Below are 14,300 nucleotides of genomic sequence, written 5' to 3'. Positions count from 1 at the left end.
CAGGTTTTGGTGTCGGGGTTATACAAAGTGTGTTTGTCCCTGTTCAGTCTTGCCCCAGCCAGCTTATGGCAATATGATGCCGTATGCATCCACCCCTGAGGCAATGGCTGGTTGCACTTGATGCGAGCTTCGAACAAGATCTCAGCCATTAGCCAAATCTTTCTCTCGATCTTTGAGGCCTCGACCTTTAGCTAAAGAAGCTGATTTGTAATTTTAATGAGCCTTCTTTCCTTTGCCCTATCATGAGTTGAATTTTCTGTAAGTTGGCAATCAGCTCATTTACTTGAGTCTTCTTCAGCGCCTCCTGCAGCACTTGATTCCAGGCCAGCCACTCTGTGGTAGCTTCCTCATACCATTCCCTGAGCCCATCCACTATCTGGATATGATGTTGCTGATCTGCTGGCTCAGTGTGTGGCGGATAGAGTGCAGGGAAGAAGCGAGGTAACTCTGCTTCTCTGGCAGGGATGGCATAGAGAAGTGCTGGGGAATCTGGGACGAATTTCAGAAAGTTCATCATCATCTTGTTCTCTTGCTGCATCATTTTCTCTGTGATCCGAACCAGATGAAATAAACTCTTCAGATTGAGCTCTTGCTCTCTGAGCGTCATTCGAGTCCTGGTTCCTCGACTGGTCGCATTATTCTCCAGTAGTGCTCTGACTCGTTGGTCGAGAACGCCTCTAGCACTCTGCATTTGGATCAGCATCTCTTTGATTTGCAAGCGTATATCCTTCATACATTGATAAGTCGGTTTGATGCCTAATAGCATCTCCACTTGTAGGCCCAATGATTTGAGGTGGCTAGTGGTTACATCTTTGACAGCTGGATTCACTGCTTTTTCATCAGCGGTTAGACACCACTCTAACGCCTTCTCGAGCACTTGGACACAACTCGGGTGTGGGGACAGTCTACAAACTGTTTGATTGTGATAACTGGTGGATTTCCAGTCTAGCACCATTCTTCTGGCCCCCACATAGAGCATCTGAAACCGCTCCAGATCTGAATAGATGGTGTCATCACTTAAGAAATCCTGAATCTGGAGGTGCCTCTGCCTCCTTAGGCTTTTGTTCAGCGTTTCAGATCAGTGGAGCAGTGCTGGTCAGACTTAGAGTCAGTTTCAATGACAATGGCTTTGCCCTCACTAACTTTGTGTTGACTCTGAGCTGCATGTTGCCCTGTTTGCTGGCCAGATGGTTGGTTCTGTTGTTGAGCTTCACTAGTAGGTGGTGTTTGATCATCAGCATGCCCGTCCTTGGCTTGATATGGAGCCTGGCTCCCAGTGGGTGCTGCTCCGCCTGCTGCTCACCCTCTGGTGTCATCGTCGTTGTCATCATCAGCATGATCACCATCATTCCTTGGTAGCTGGTCTCCCATTGTGTTTTCTTGGTCTTCCTCTTCCTCATAATCATCGTCTTTGTTTTTTCAATTTTCCAGATATGCAAATAGTGTCTCATTGATCAGTGCTGTATTGTACTCACCAGCTTTCTCTTGTAAGTCAGATTGAATGGACTCGATGATATTCTCGAAATCCTTCAGGTTTAGAGTCAAATTGCCATCCTTGTTCATTATCTGCACCAAAGAATGATGTATATATTTTTCTATTATGGCATCTTTCATAACACGGTGCTTCTCATAGAGCTTCTTGTAGTCGGCTCGTTTTGCATTCAACATGGATTTGAACCCGTCTGAGCGATTGCTTTTTCCTCTTCCATGCGTTTAGCCGTCTTTTGGGCTATCCTTTTCTCTTCTTCCATAATTGTGTTGGCCTTCATCAATGCGTTTATCTTCTTTTCCAGAGTGTCCAACTCTCTGTTGTGGTGTGTTTGCTGAAGTTGCAATTGTAACAGCTCCTGCATCCAACCCGCTTGTCCTTTCTTGACTTTTTCCAGCTCATCTTTCGTTGCTTGAAGCTCTTCTTTCAGCTTGTCCACCTTTGAGCTGGAAATGAATGCCTGTGCTTCCATCATCTGGCCTATGGAGTTGACAAATGTGTTCCAACCAGATTGTATATCCGCACAGCAACACATTCTTGTGTAATGATATCTGGATCAATCTGGGCTATCCTTTTCTCTTCTTCCATAATTGTGTTGGCCTTCATCAATGCGTTTATCTTCTTTTCCAGAGTGTCCAACTCTCTGTTGTGGTGTGTTTGCTGAAGTTGCAATTGTAACAGCTCCTGCATCCAACCCGCTTGTCCTTTCTTGACTTTTTCCAGCTCATCTTTCGTTGCTTGAAGCTCTTCTTTCAGCTTGTCCACCTTTGAGCTGGAAATGAATGCCTGTGCTTCCATCATCTGGCCTATGGAGTTGACAATTGTGTTCCAACCAGATTGTATATCCGCACAGCAACACATTCTTGTGTAATGATATCTGGATCAATCTTGTCTGTTTCATACACCGTCATTGGGAATGCAAAAGGCAATGCTGACCCATCTGCCTTTTTCGTCACCAGTCTCCCTTTGAGCGGTTGCTTTTGCAGATGCTGCAGCCTGTCCAGTCTCACAATGCGCATCTGGTCTTGGGTAGGCTCTGAACCACTGGCCGATGCTTGATGCTTCTCCTCCTCCAGCCTGACACTGGTCTGAGCTTGTTCAGTGCTGGCAGCTTTATCATTTCTCTTCTCTTCTTGCTGCTGCCCACTGGCCTGGCCCTGTGTAGTGTCAACTGGTGCCTCGACAATACCTCCTGGCTTTTGGGTTCTTGCCTTCACAACTGCTGTGCCCTTGTCAGCTTGATACGTAGCTAACACCTACTGAGTGATTCTTGCATCAAAGGGCAGTGCCGCGGCCTCCACCACTACCTCTAGTCGCTATAGTTTTAACAGGGCTTGCTCTTTTTGAAATACTTTGTGATTTTACTGTGTGCCACAACGCCTATTGCTTCTACTATGGATGCCTTCAAGCTCTCGGCTTCTGCGGACATGGTGTCTAGTGTTTCTTGCATTTTCTACAAAGTTTTCTGTTTGCCCATACACAACTCTGTCCGAACAAGTTTGTGTAGAAGAGGACTTACTTGTAGTGAAGGACTCGTACAAGGAGCAAGGGGTTTTGGGTAGCGTTGGTGCAACTGTTGAGGGAATAGGTGTATGTGGGGACGAAGCTTCACGTTGCGAACTTGAAGAAATTGTTGCAGAGTGTGATGCGAGCGGCACAAGAGGATGCGAGTAATGTGAGGATGGGTGCACCCTTTGCATAGTTATACGTGTCATGAATGCACCATTCCTTGGCTGTCTCGAAATTATGCGCACCGTTTGTGACGTGTCACTCATGTAGTGGTCCATTATAATCGTTATTACCGATAAGATCCTTTTTATGATTGTGGCATTTATTCGTCGCTGATGACCGTTATGTGATGTGACTAATTTTCCCCAACGGTTCTAAACTGGCTTATCTGATTTGACACGTATCTGAATGCGATGTGACTGTTTGTCCTTGATTGGTGAGAGATTGGAATTGCACTGGTTCTGGAACTAGTTTCACTGGTCTGATATGAAATAAATCCAAAGGTTCATCTTCTGAATTTGGTTGTGCGTGTGGTATTGGTTCTTTTGAGATTCCTTCTAATCTGGCATAGTATAACTTGATCTTAGCCCCATTGTAAACCCGTCGCAGTAGTAGTCCTGACAAGTCCCTTAGTCTGACTGTGCCATTGGAGAATACCCAATCCACTTCATAAGGTCCCGACCAAGCTATCTTCAGACTTGACTTCTTTGGTCCCAGTTTGGTTAGAGTAGTACCAAGTCACCCCTCTTGAACTCTTTGACCTTAAGCTTACTGTCATGCTAGTGTTTTCTCCTTTGCTGGACCACTTCCTGTTCCAACATTGCCCTCTGTCTAATCTCATCCAGTCGTAACAGCTCATCTAATCTCTACTTCAGATTTTGAGTGAAGTCCATTCCATATTCAATCGCCAGTCTCAGATTGGGAATAGCAAACTCCATGGGTACTACTGGCTCAGTGCCATACACCATTGTGAAAGGTGTCATGCCAGTAGTGACCTTATAAGCAGTTCTATAGGCCCTTAGTGCCATCTGAAGTTTGGAATCCCACTAGTGTGGTTCCTTCTGAACTATCTTGGTGAGATTTGTCTTGACAATTTTATTGCTACTCTCAGCTTGTCCATTGCTCCGATGCTTTACTGAGAATATCAATCAGTATCTGAATAGGCTCATTGATGAAGTGAGTACCCTAATCTGATACAATCTCGATGTGGCATCCATATCTGCAGAGAATGTTTTTTATATAAAAATGTAGCTGTTGATTTAGCAATATTATCTGGCAAAGCCTTAGCTTCGACTCACTTGCTGACATAACATGTGGCCATAATGATACACTTGTTCTTTCTTGGAGTTACTTTCTTGAATGGCCTATAAAATCCAAACCTCATTTCGTGAAAATTTGCAATGGATACACTGGAGTCAGTGGTGTCGTATCAGTTGTCGTTGGCCTTACCATTCTTTGGTAAATATCACATATTTTGCAGAAGGCTCTGACATCAGCCATCATGGTTTGCCACCATAGTCCTGCCTAAAGGATCTTCTTATATATGATATCTGTTGAAAAGTGTCCTCCAGCATCTCCTTTATGAGCTTCAGTAATTATCTACATTCGTCCTCTCATTGACACACATCTTCGAAGTACACCATCGATTCCTAATCTGTAAAGTGCTCCAGTGATGATGGTGAACACAGACTTTTGATAATCAGTGCCTCCTATTCGGAGACAAGTCTTACTCCCCAGCTGAAGGAACTCGTATACATCATGCAACTCTAGGTTTGGCTCATCCTCAACTGTGGTTTGAAATAACTCAGCATCCATTGGCTGGTCTCTCAATGACGTTTCTAAACACCCTTCAATGCTTTTGGAAAGGAAATCTGTCCCACAGTGTGTTTTTCCTGGCTTATGGTAAATCGTAACTTCAAATTTTATTAAGAACATCATTTATCTCATTTATCTGATCAGCCTCCCTTGAATAATGACCTTATTGATTAGAAATCTGGTCGCACTGAATACCATTCCTAGTGCTTCTCTCTCAGTGGTAGAGTATCCTTGTTCAGCTTGCGACTGGCGAAGTAGACTCGGTAGTCCGTCTTCCCATTAGGTTGGGTAGTATAGCTCCCATTGCCATGCCAGAAGCATCCACATGGACATGAAAAATCACCTCCCAGTTAGGTTGGCGAAGCACTGGCTTCTTGCTGATCGCATCCTTTAAGCACTGGAGACTTTTCTCACATTCCTCAATTTAAATAAACTTGTTTCCTTTCTTAGTTAATTCATATAGAGGTAGTGCCTTGGCTCCAAACATATGCACAAACCTCCTATAAAAATTAATATATCCCAGAAAGGAACTCAATTCAGACATTGTTTTAGGCGCTCTGGCGTGCTGAACCCACTTGGTATCGTCATTGGCCATTTCAATCCCATTTCGGGAAACCACATGTCCTAGAAGTTGTCTCTTCCATACCATGAGTATTGATTTGAATGGGTTTAGAAAAATTCTCTTCTCTTTGCACCTCTCAAAAACTATCTCTAGAAATAATAAATGCAATTCCTTTGAGGAGAATATGGTAAAATCATCAACAAAGATAGCCAAGAATTTATGCAAAAATTTGATAAGAATTTTCATTATACATCGTTGAAAGGTTGATGGAGCATTACACAGCATTACCAAATACATGAAAGCTTCCCATTCAGTGATGAATGTGGTCTTGGCTTTGTCTTTAGGTGCAATTCTGAGTTGATTGTAGCCACTATATCCGTCCATGAAACTATACATTTCGTGGCTTGCAATCTCATCTAACGTCATGTTTGTAAAGGGCATTAGAAATGGATCTTTAATTGTCTGGGCATTCAACTTCCAATAATCCACACATACCCTTAATTTCCCGTTCTTTTTCGGGACTACTACTAAAGGAAACAACCAGTCACTATTTGCAACTTCTGTGATGGATCCAGCTTTGAGAAGATTGTCAATCTCCTCTTTCACTTTCTTGGCATAGTTTGGATTCATTCTGTACCTTTGTAATCTGACTAGTCTAGCATCTTGCTATTTGATGTTGACATACATCTGGATCTACACGTTTCAGATTCGTGGTAGCCAATTTGGACCTCCCCTCCTCCTTTTAGCCATGGACTCAACTTCTTTTTCTGTCCGAATGCAAGTTGCATAATCATTGAAGGGATTTTCTATTTCCAGCAGGCTATTCTGAATTTCAGCTTCCTCTGTTAATGAATTCCCTTCTTCAGCCTGTGTTGGATTGGTATCTTCCACTGGTCTGAGATCAAATTTATTTAGTGCTGGTTGTTCTCGTGGCCGTCCATCCAACTGAACTGTCCTCTCCCCAGAGTTCATCTGGGTGAACTGGTCTAGGTACTGCCTCTTTTTGTCTCTCGGCCTGATTTTTATCCATGAGGACAACACCCAAATCTTTCTTTGTAAATGAAAAGATATTCATTGATGTCAACATCTTTTCTATTTTCTTGGTCCCATACTTTTTGCATAATTCCTTAGGCCTCACAGCCTTTTTCCAGCTCCTAGTGTTATCAATTTTGATCTGGATCCTTCTACTGGCTCCTTGGATAGTTAAAGTCTGGTTTGCATAATCATGTATGGCACCAACAGTTTTGAGCCACGATCGGCCTAACAGCATTCCATATGCTCCTTGCACATCTAACACTAGAAAACTGGTTTTAAATTTCTCCTTTCCCATTCTGATTTGCATATTTTTAACTAATCTAGTGGCTTGAACTACTCTGTGATCAGCCATTTTGACTCTGAATGGTGTTGGTTTCATTTCAATGATCCCTAGTTTCTGTCTCAGATGTTAACCAAGGATATTGACTCTAGCGCCTCCATCCAGAATCACTCCAAACAATGGTTCCCATTGCTTCCGAATCTTGTAGTCAATTTGAATCACTAGAACCTCATCATCTCGAATGGCGGCAAGATCCACTGATGTGGCCTCAGCTTCAGTTTTTCTCTTCTGCCTAATGAGCTTTGCAGCTGTTGGTAAGATATCATCCAGTTCGACTAACAACTTCTGTATCCTCTCGCAGACCTTGACATATATCTCATTTTACTCATTGCCAGAGCTGTTATCTGAACTGGAAGACTTTTCCTCTTGACTATTTTCATACTTCTATTTTACTGGTTCGTCTTTTCTGGCTGTTGGTCTTTTCTGGCTGTTGGCTGAATCTGAGATGGATCCACTAATTGGTCCTTTAGTCTAAGAGGTTCCAGCCTTGGCCAAGTCTGATCTGGCTTGCCGTACCTCATTTGCCAGACTTTGCACTGCAGCAATCATAGACTCTGGTCTTGATGTTGCCTTCTCCTTCTGGTGCTCTTGCACCTCTAAAGACTTGGGCAATAGCTTCTGAATGGTTCGAGCTTCAGAACACTCTGGTTGTCCTGGCAGTTTCTTGGCTAGATTTTCAGCAATCTTAGCTGCCAACTCGCACTGTTCCTGCCATTCGTCTACTACCTTCTCTTTGACCTTAGTGTTCTAGACTGCTCTCTACTGTTCCCACTTTCTGGTGTCAGTAGTCATCTTACCCTCCTTGTCTGGGATCTCTTCAATTATTACCCCCTTACTCCTGGTAACCACCTTGATCGGCACTAGCTCTGGTGCCTTTTGGTATGTTCCTTCTGTTTTTTGAGTATATGGACATTGGGCTGCCAAATGTTCGTACTTGCCACACGTGTAGCAATTCAGACTTCGTTTGGCAAAGTCTTCTCTGCCTCTACCCCTGTCAACGCCTCCTTGGTATCTGCCCCTGCCAGCACCAGTACCTCCAGTACTTGTCCTAGCTTTATTTTCCTTAGTCCCATTGGCCCCATCTGCCTTAACTACTTCAGGGTTTGTTAATGCAATCATTGGTAAGTCTTTTCGTTTCTTGAAATGATGGATTCTGATAGCGTAGTTATTCCAAACATGACCATAGGCTTTACAGTAGGTACACTGAGAACATTCATTAGAGCTATGATCTTTTGATCTACACTTCGAGAACCATATTTTCATCTTCTTCACTGATGGTCTTTGTTTTGGCAATTTCAGCAATTTGTTTTGACATTTCTTCTATTTTCCTTGTCCAGGATCCTTCCTTCTTCCCCTTGCCCTTATCATCCGAGTCACTTTGAGATGAACTCCAGCTAGAATTGGAGCTGGAACTATTTTCGGTAGATTCACTATCACTGGACTGTCTTTTCTTGTGCCCCTTTTCTTTCTTGGCTTGCTGTTCCAATTTCAGAGTTCTCTGTACCAGGTCATTGAATTTCTTTGTTGGCACCGGTACCTCTTGTTTCCCTAACTTCTTGCTTCGGAAACGGTGGAGGAACCAAGCTCTCATCCTATTCTCAGAGGGAGGTTCTTGTAATTGTCTGGTCAATTCTCTGATCTTCTCAACATAACTTCTGATCGACAGCTTCCCTTGCTTGATTTTATCCACCTTACAGAGGATATTCTCATCCCTCTGTTATTTGAATATTCCAGTCTGAAAGCTTTTATCAATTTGTTGTATGATCTGAGCTCGCAGGCTGGGTAATGGTAGTACCATTTTCGAGCTGCCTCCTTTAATGTTTGTGGAAAATACTCTCCCCATTCATCTTTGTCAATGTCCTTGAGTTTTGCATACTGTTCAAAAGCTATAATATGCACATCAGGGTCGTCCTTCTTGGAACACTGGGAAGGATATTTTCAGATTACTAGAATGTTCAGCAACTTGATTGGTTCTGGCCTTATGTACTGGTTTTCTCTCTCTCGGTCGTCTTCTGCTGTAATGATCAGTGTCCGCATTCCAGTCCTAGTCTGTGTCTGTTTCTATCACACTGTCCTTGATCTTCGTCTTCATCAGCAGTGCCTGGTCCTAGGGCCACATCTCTCTCATTTCCAGGTTGCGGTTCGGTGTCAAAGCCTGTCTCTGACTCTTCTGGGATTGGGCTGATGCGGTTTGGATCCTCCATGAATCTGTCAGCTGGCCGTCGACCTCTTCTGGGTGGCATGCCTGATATCCACCCGCTCTAACACCAAGTGGGAGATAGTTCGCCAGCTTTAGCTCAAGCCACTGTGATCGCCAAAATGGAATGAGCTGGTCACTTTCAGACAACTATTCCAGGTTGGTAGTTAGAGTCAGTTAGGATCAAGTCAGTAAAGTGAGTTCAGACTAGTACATACTGGTAAAACAAGACTAGAACTGGAAATGAAATTAAGTATTGGAACTGGAAATGACACTGGAACTGGAATTGTATTCATGACATCAGAAATGTATACAACTGGGATAAGTAACAAGAGTTTCCAGCTTAATGAGTTACAAAATACAAGGCTTAAGTGAGAACTCAGGGATCTTGGATATACACTAGAAAATGGAACTTGAGTAGAGACTCAGATCTAGAACTCCCAAAAATGAAGTAATGGGCCCTATTTATAGTCTTCCCATTTGGGCTCTGATTGACTGTCTGCTGTATTAGTTACTGTATTAACTCTCTCTCTGGTTTACCGCTTCTAGAAGCCTCCAGTCCAACCTTTCGCCAGTCTAAGGGCCGTTCCCACTAGCTACATTGGTATGCACAGATGTCATCATGGTTCCAAATACATGGATTTAGCATGGACATCTTGCCTCCCTTCCAGTACTCCCTTGATGCACCATCATTGTCTCTTACACGGGTGGAGATTACTAGACTCATTCGCCAGGACTTGACCCAATTGGACACCAGGAGGACATGGATAGAAGCCGACACAAGAGACGAAGATGGCTTTCTATAGAGAGCATCTTCTCCAACTCAGCGGATGGGTTTGTGATTCGACCCAACTATATGAATACACATCTACCTCATGGGTTACGGTGTGCCATTAGTCATATACGGACATCTTCACACCAGCTTGAGATTGAGACTGATAGATTCAGAGGGATACCAGCAGCTAGCAGGATATGCCGCCTATGCCATACAAAGCCAGAGACGGAGACACATTATATATGTCAGTCCGCAACAATGTATTACGAGATACGGGGTTGCTTCCACCGTCTATTTCTCGAGAGTCACGAGCTATCAGGACCAGAGATGTATTTGCTTGTATCTACATGAGTTACATAGACACAGAGATAGTTTACTGAAGAGATATGGAGAGAGACAAGTTGTTGTATGGCACAGTTGGCACATCCGATCACACTAGGAGTGGGGAAGGTCTCTTGTAATCTTTGGCTTATATCTTGCAAGAGAATATCTTGTGTAAGTCCCAGTAGGATGACCACTCCAAAGCGTGTTTCTAACAATGTGTATTAGTCTGCCTTAAACCATTGTTCCCTATGAGCCGTGATGTCCCTTTTCTCTGTGTGTCATTTGACTCATGCTTGAGGCTCACAACACTTGCCATATCAGCTGCTCTGTGGTATAGACCCACGACCTTAACCTTTTCGACAGTGTAGGTAGTGTGTGTGGGGGAAGGTCGAGAGCGCTAACTAGTGCAAGAGATCTGTGAGCTGCGTAGTGAGTATATCTAAATGGAGCGATGGATCCATAGGTCTGAGCCCCTTGAATAATGCATTTTTTATTAGACATAGTCACACTTGTATGTGCGTGTGCCAGGAATTCTCTCGGGGATGTTACAGATACCTCAGCCTCAGCCCCAGCCTGCCAAGGCTGGGCCGCAGCCACAGCCAGCGGCACAACGCACAGATTCAGAGCCACCCTCCGAGCCTGGGGCTCCAGCAGAGGAGGGGTGGCAGCAGGCCCGTGGCCGTCGACGCCAGGGGCCACAACGACAGCCTGGTACTCAGAGTGGCCCTCAGGTGCCTACTTAGCAGCAGTGGGTTCCCACGGGGAACCGCTTTAGTCCTCTTGAGCAGGAGGAGCTCCCTACACCAGCATCCACCTCCGCTTCACCCTCGCCAGCCGCCCCCCCTTCAGAGTTCCCCCCCCCCCCCCCCCCCGCCCCTACCTTTTGCTCCCGTCCACTCCCCATCTCGCCCCCCTGCCTCTGTCGCCCCACCCCGCTTCTCTTCTCCTCCGCCCCCCCCCCCCCCCCCCCGCTCCTTCTCCCCCTCCTCCTGCTTCAGTACCACAGTCGACTAAGGAGACTGGTCCCTCGTCGGCGGCTAGGAGATCTCTTGGCAGCGCTTTTGCCACGAGTCGCCTAGCGAGAGAGGGTCAACCTTTCTTGCGGCCCCCTCTGCAGATTCAGACATCTTCCCTTGTAGCTATTCCTCGGGGTCTGACGAGCATTGACCTCCGACGCCGCTGGGATTTCTTCGATTACGGGTTCACTCGCTTTCTCGGCGATTTCGCAGCAGACCACGAGGCAGCCTGCTTCAGGGTCCATGCTTTGTTCCTCGCCGCTAGGGGGACAGAGGCCTTGGACTCAGCAGTTGGTTTCTCCTTCCCCCTCTGTGGTAGGGCCGAGACAGAGTGGTTCCTCGACTCAGTGGTGGGATGGTTGCATACACAGGTTCTCGAGTTCTCTCACCACATGGGAGAACTTGGAGTTACAGATTTGCTGCAGACTTTGTGGCCACTAGCCAAGTTTGCGGTGACACCCCCAGACTCAGCAGGATGTAGGCACATTGTGGTGTACTTTTTTGCTGATACGCAGTGTTTGCCGTGCTATGTATACATTCATGAGGACTCCTGGACAGAGGAGGTTGCTTTACGCACGGCTCGCTCTGCTTGGGCTTGGGCCAGGCACTCACTGCAGACTCGCCTATCTAGAGGACGCTCTGATGCGGATTACTCCCCATCCAAGCCAGCCTCGAAGATAGCCCGTCTTGCTGCTGCGGCAGCATCTGTTCTCTCTCGTTCCCCATGAGGATCGTCTCGTGGAACGTGCAGGGACTAGGTCGGCCCCAATTTCAGCGACAGCGGGGCTGATTGCGTCAGGAGCTTCAGCGTTGCCTTGTGGGAGGAGAGATTGATCTCCTTATGCTTCAGGAGCACCATTTGTCTGAGAGCCGCATTTGGCGATGTGGTCAGATTTTGCGTGGACGTTATGATACCTTTTGGTCAGCTGCTTTTGGACTTGGAGGCATCCAGGGAGGGGTATGTATGACTATTGCAGACTCATTGCAGCAGGCCATTGTGGGCAGAGGGATTATTGTGCCAGGTAGGGCTCAGTGGATCACTATGCAGGTTCAGGGTGGCCTTGTGGGCTTCCTGAACATCTATGCGCCCAATGTTGCGAGTGCTCGTGCAGAGTTTTGGTCACAGATTGTTGAGTCCCTACCACAGGTTGACCATTGGTGTGTAGGAGGGGACTTCAACATGTTGGAGGACCCTTCTGACAGGATCGGAGGCAGCCATGCTACTGTGCATGGAATCGAGTTGGTGGAGAGTCAGCGTCACTGTCTTTGGGACTGTCCCTTGGCCCAGCAGGTGTGGCTACGTGTTCTTCGGCTGATGCCTGCCCTCTCCACGGCTCAATAGTACACTTGGGGGGTAGCGGCTTGGTCCACCCTCACGGGCCTAGCACTTCAGTTTGAGCTATCTTCCACCAGCAGGATGATAGTGATACAGGGGGGGCGACCTACACCCCAGCCTGCTACAGAGCTTACTCCACAGGAGTGGTGCAGTGAGAGAGAGGAGTGTTGGGAGCTCATCAGCGGCCTAGCTCTCTGGTTCATCTGGCGGGCCTGCTGTTTCCGCATCTTTGAGGCTCGTCCTGTGCCACCAGCAGAGACTGTTCGTGACTTTTGGCTAGAGCTGATCCATACTCTCAGAGGACAGCTTGAGGGACTACAGGGCAGCTCCGACCGCATGCGGGAGCGCCGCGAGGCTTTTCTTCGACTCTGGCGCCCTGGGCCTTTCTACACCATAGTCCAGGGGGTGCTCAGATGGCACTACTGTCCACCTGTGTGGCTCTTCCCTCCTCCCATCTCTTGATTTAGCCTCATTGTATATATGCTGTTTTTTCATTGGGAGAGTCTCCCCATCATGCTTGTTGTAGCCCTCTCTCGCAGAGGTGGATGTAGCCCTATGGGCAGTTTTCATTAACTAATAGAAGAATCTTTTTCTCGGGAAAAAAAAAAATTGTACTAAGCCAGGGGAACCAGCTCATTCGAGTCTGATGACAAAAATCTTCGTCTTCAAACTTTTGGCAAAGATCGAAACCTCTTTTTCTTTTGGCAATTTAATGCTTCGCATCAGCTAGTTTACAGGATTGCACCCACACACCTACACCCGCATTTCACAGGGGCGGAACCATAGCGGGTGTGCTTAGAGCTCCTTGCCTTTCCTGCTAGGCAAAGATAGAAAACTTAATAAGAGTTTCTCCAAGTTTGATTGTACACTAATCTATTCCTCATGTTGGATGCCTTGTACACAGGTCAAAGTATACCAGGGACGGGGTTGGTTGGAAAGATTTAGCAGGAATCATTTTGACTCGTTCACACCTCCTGATTTCTATACGAGGGTTGGCGCTTTTGTCCTTCTGTTGGTTATTCAATTTCTCTAGAGCTAGCATTACGATTGTGGATGATGCTTAGAAAAGTAATTGAAACAGGTCGGTATTGCTGGAGTGAAAGTGGACACCGTCATGAAGAACACACAGACGAAAATGGACAATTGGGCACCTCGTTGGGAAGATGAGTTTGAGTTTCCTCTAAGAGTCCCGGAACTAGCACTACTCCGCATTGAAGTACATGAGTATGATGCTACTGGCAAGGATGACTTTGGAGGCCAAACATGTCTTCCTGTCCAAGAGCTAAAACCTGGCATACGGACCGTTCCCCTCTATGACAAAAAAGGGAATGAGCTTTCTCCTGTTAGGTTATTAATGCGTTTTACCTTCTTAGATTAGGTTTTCCTGTGACCCACGGTTTTCCTCTTGGTTTGTTGTTATTCTTTATCTGTGTTCAATGTCTTTCCAATGTCTTTCTGTTGTGGTGACTCGATTTTCAATGTCTTTCCAATGTCTTTATGTTGTAGTGACTCAAATTAGTATAAAACAGCTCTGCCTCCTGTGATAATCTTCTACAGTATGTTTGTAGTTGAGATTGAGAATTCCTTTAGACATTTGTTAAGTTTTTTTTTTAATTTTTTTATTTGTACATTACTTTTGAGTCATACTCAAATTTGTACATTTCACGAGTCGTAAACACAGACCAGCTACTTCCCTACCCACAACAATGCATGTGAGTTGCATATGTATGAAGTATATAATTTATGGTAGATGTATGTGTGTGTAAAGTACCATTAACATGGATGCATTGAAGATATAAGATTTGCCTCAAATATGGAACCCAAACAATTAATAAGCTTAATCAGTCTGCATCAATTTGGAAAACACTCTGATAGATTGACATGGTTTCAATAGCTGCATGA

At 45.6% G+C, this 14,300-nt stretch overlaps 1 protein-coding gene across 2 annotated transcripts in view; it reads left to right on the top strand.

Moving 5' to 3' along the window:
• Positions 1–13,970, top strand: part of LOC147453950 (phosphoinositide phospholipase C 2-like) — a 90,952-nt gene extending 76,982 nt beyond the window's left edge. The window contains exons 8-9 of one of the 2 annotated variants that reach the window (XM_086515995.1): positions 13,303–13,389; positions 13,480–13,970. In XM_086515995.1, the coding sequence (XP_086372121.1) occupies positions 13,303–13,389; positions 13,480–13,776 (384 nt within the window). In that variant the 3' untranslated portion in view covers positions 13,777–13,970. The remainder of the gene's footprint in view (positions 1–13,302; positions 13,390–13,479) is intronic. The other variant, XM_086515994.1, reaches the window with a different exon arrangement.
• The last annotated feature ends 330 nt before the right edge of the window (positions 13,971–14,300 follow it).

Source organism: Adiantum capillus-veneris, chromosome 7, assembly GCF_014529385.1.
Source record: "Adiantum capillus-veneris isolate H3 chromosome 7, ASM1452938v2, whole genome shotgun sequence".
Taxonomy (NCBI): Eukaryota; Viridiplantae; Streptophyta; class Polypodiopsida; order Polypodiales; family Pteridaceae; genus Adiantum; species Adiantum capillus-veneris.
The sequence above is the reverse complement of the archived record's forward strand: the minus strand, read 5'-3'. Positions and strand labels throughout refer to the sequence as shown.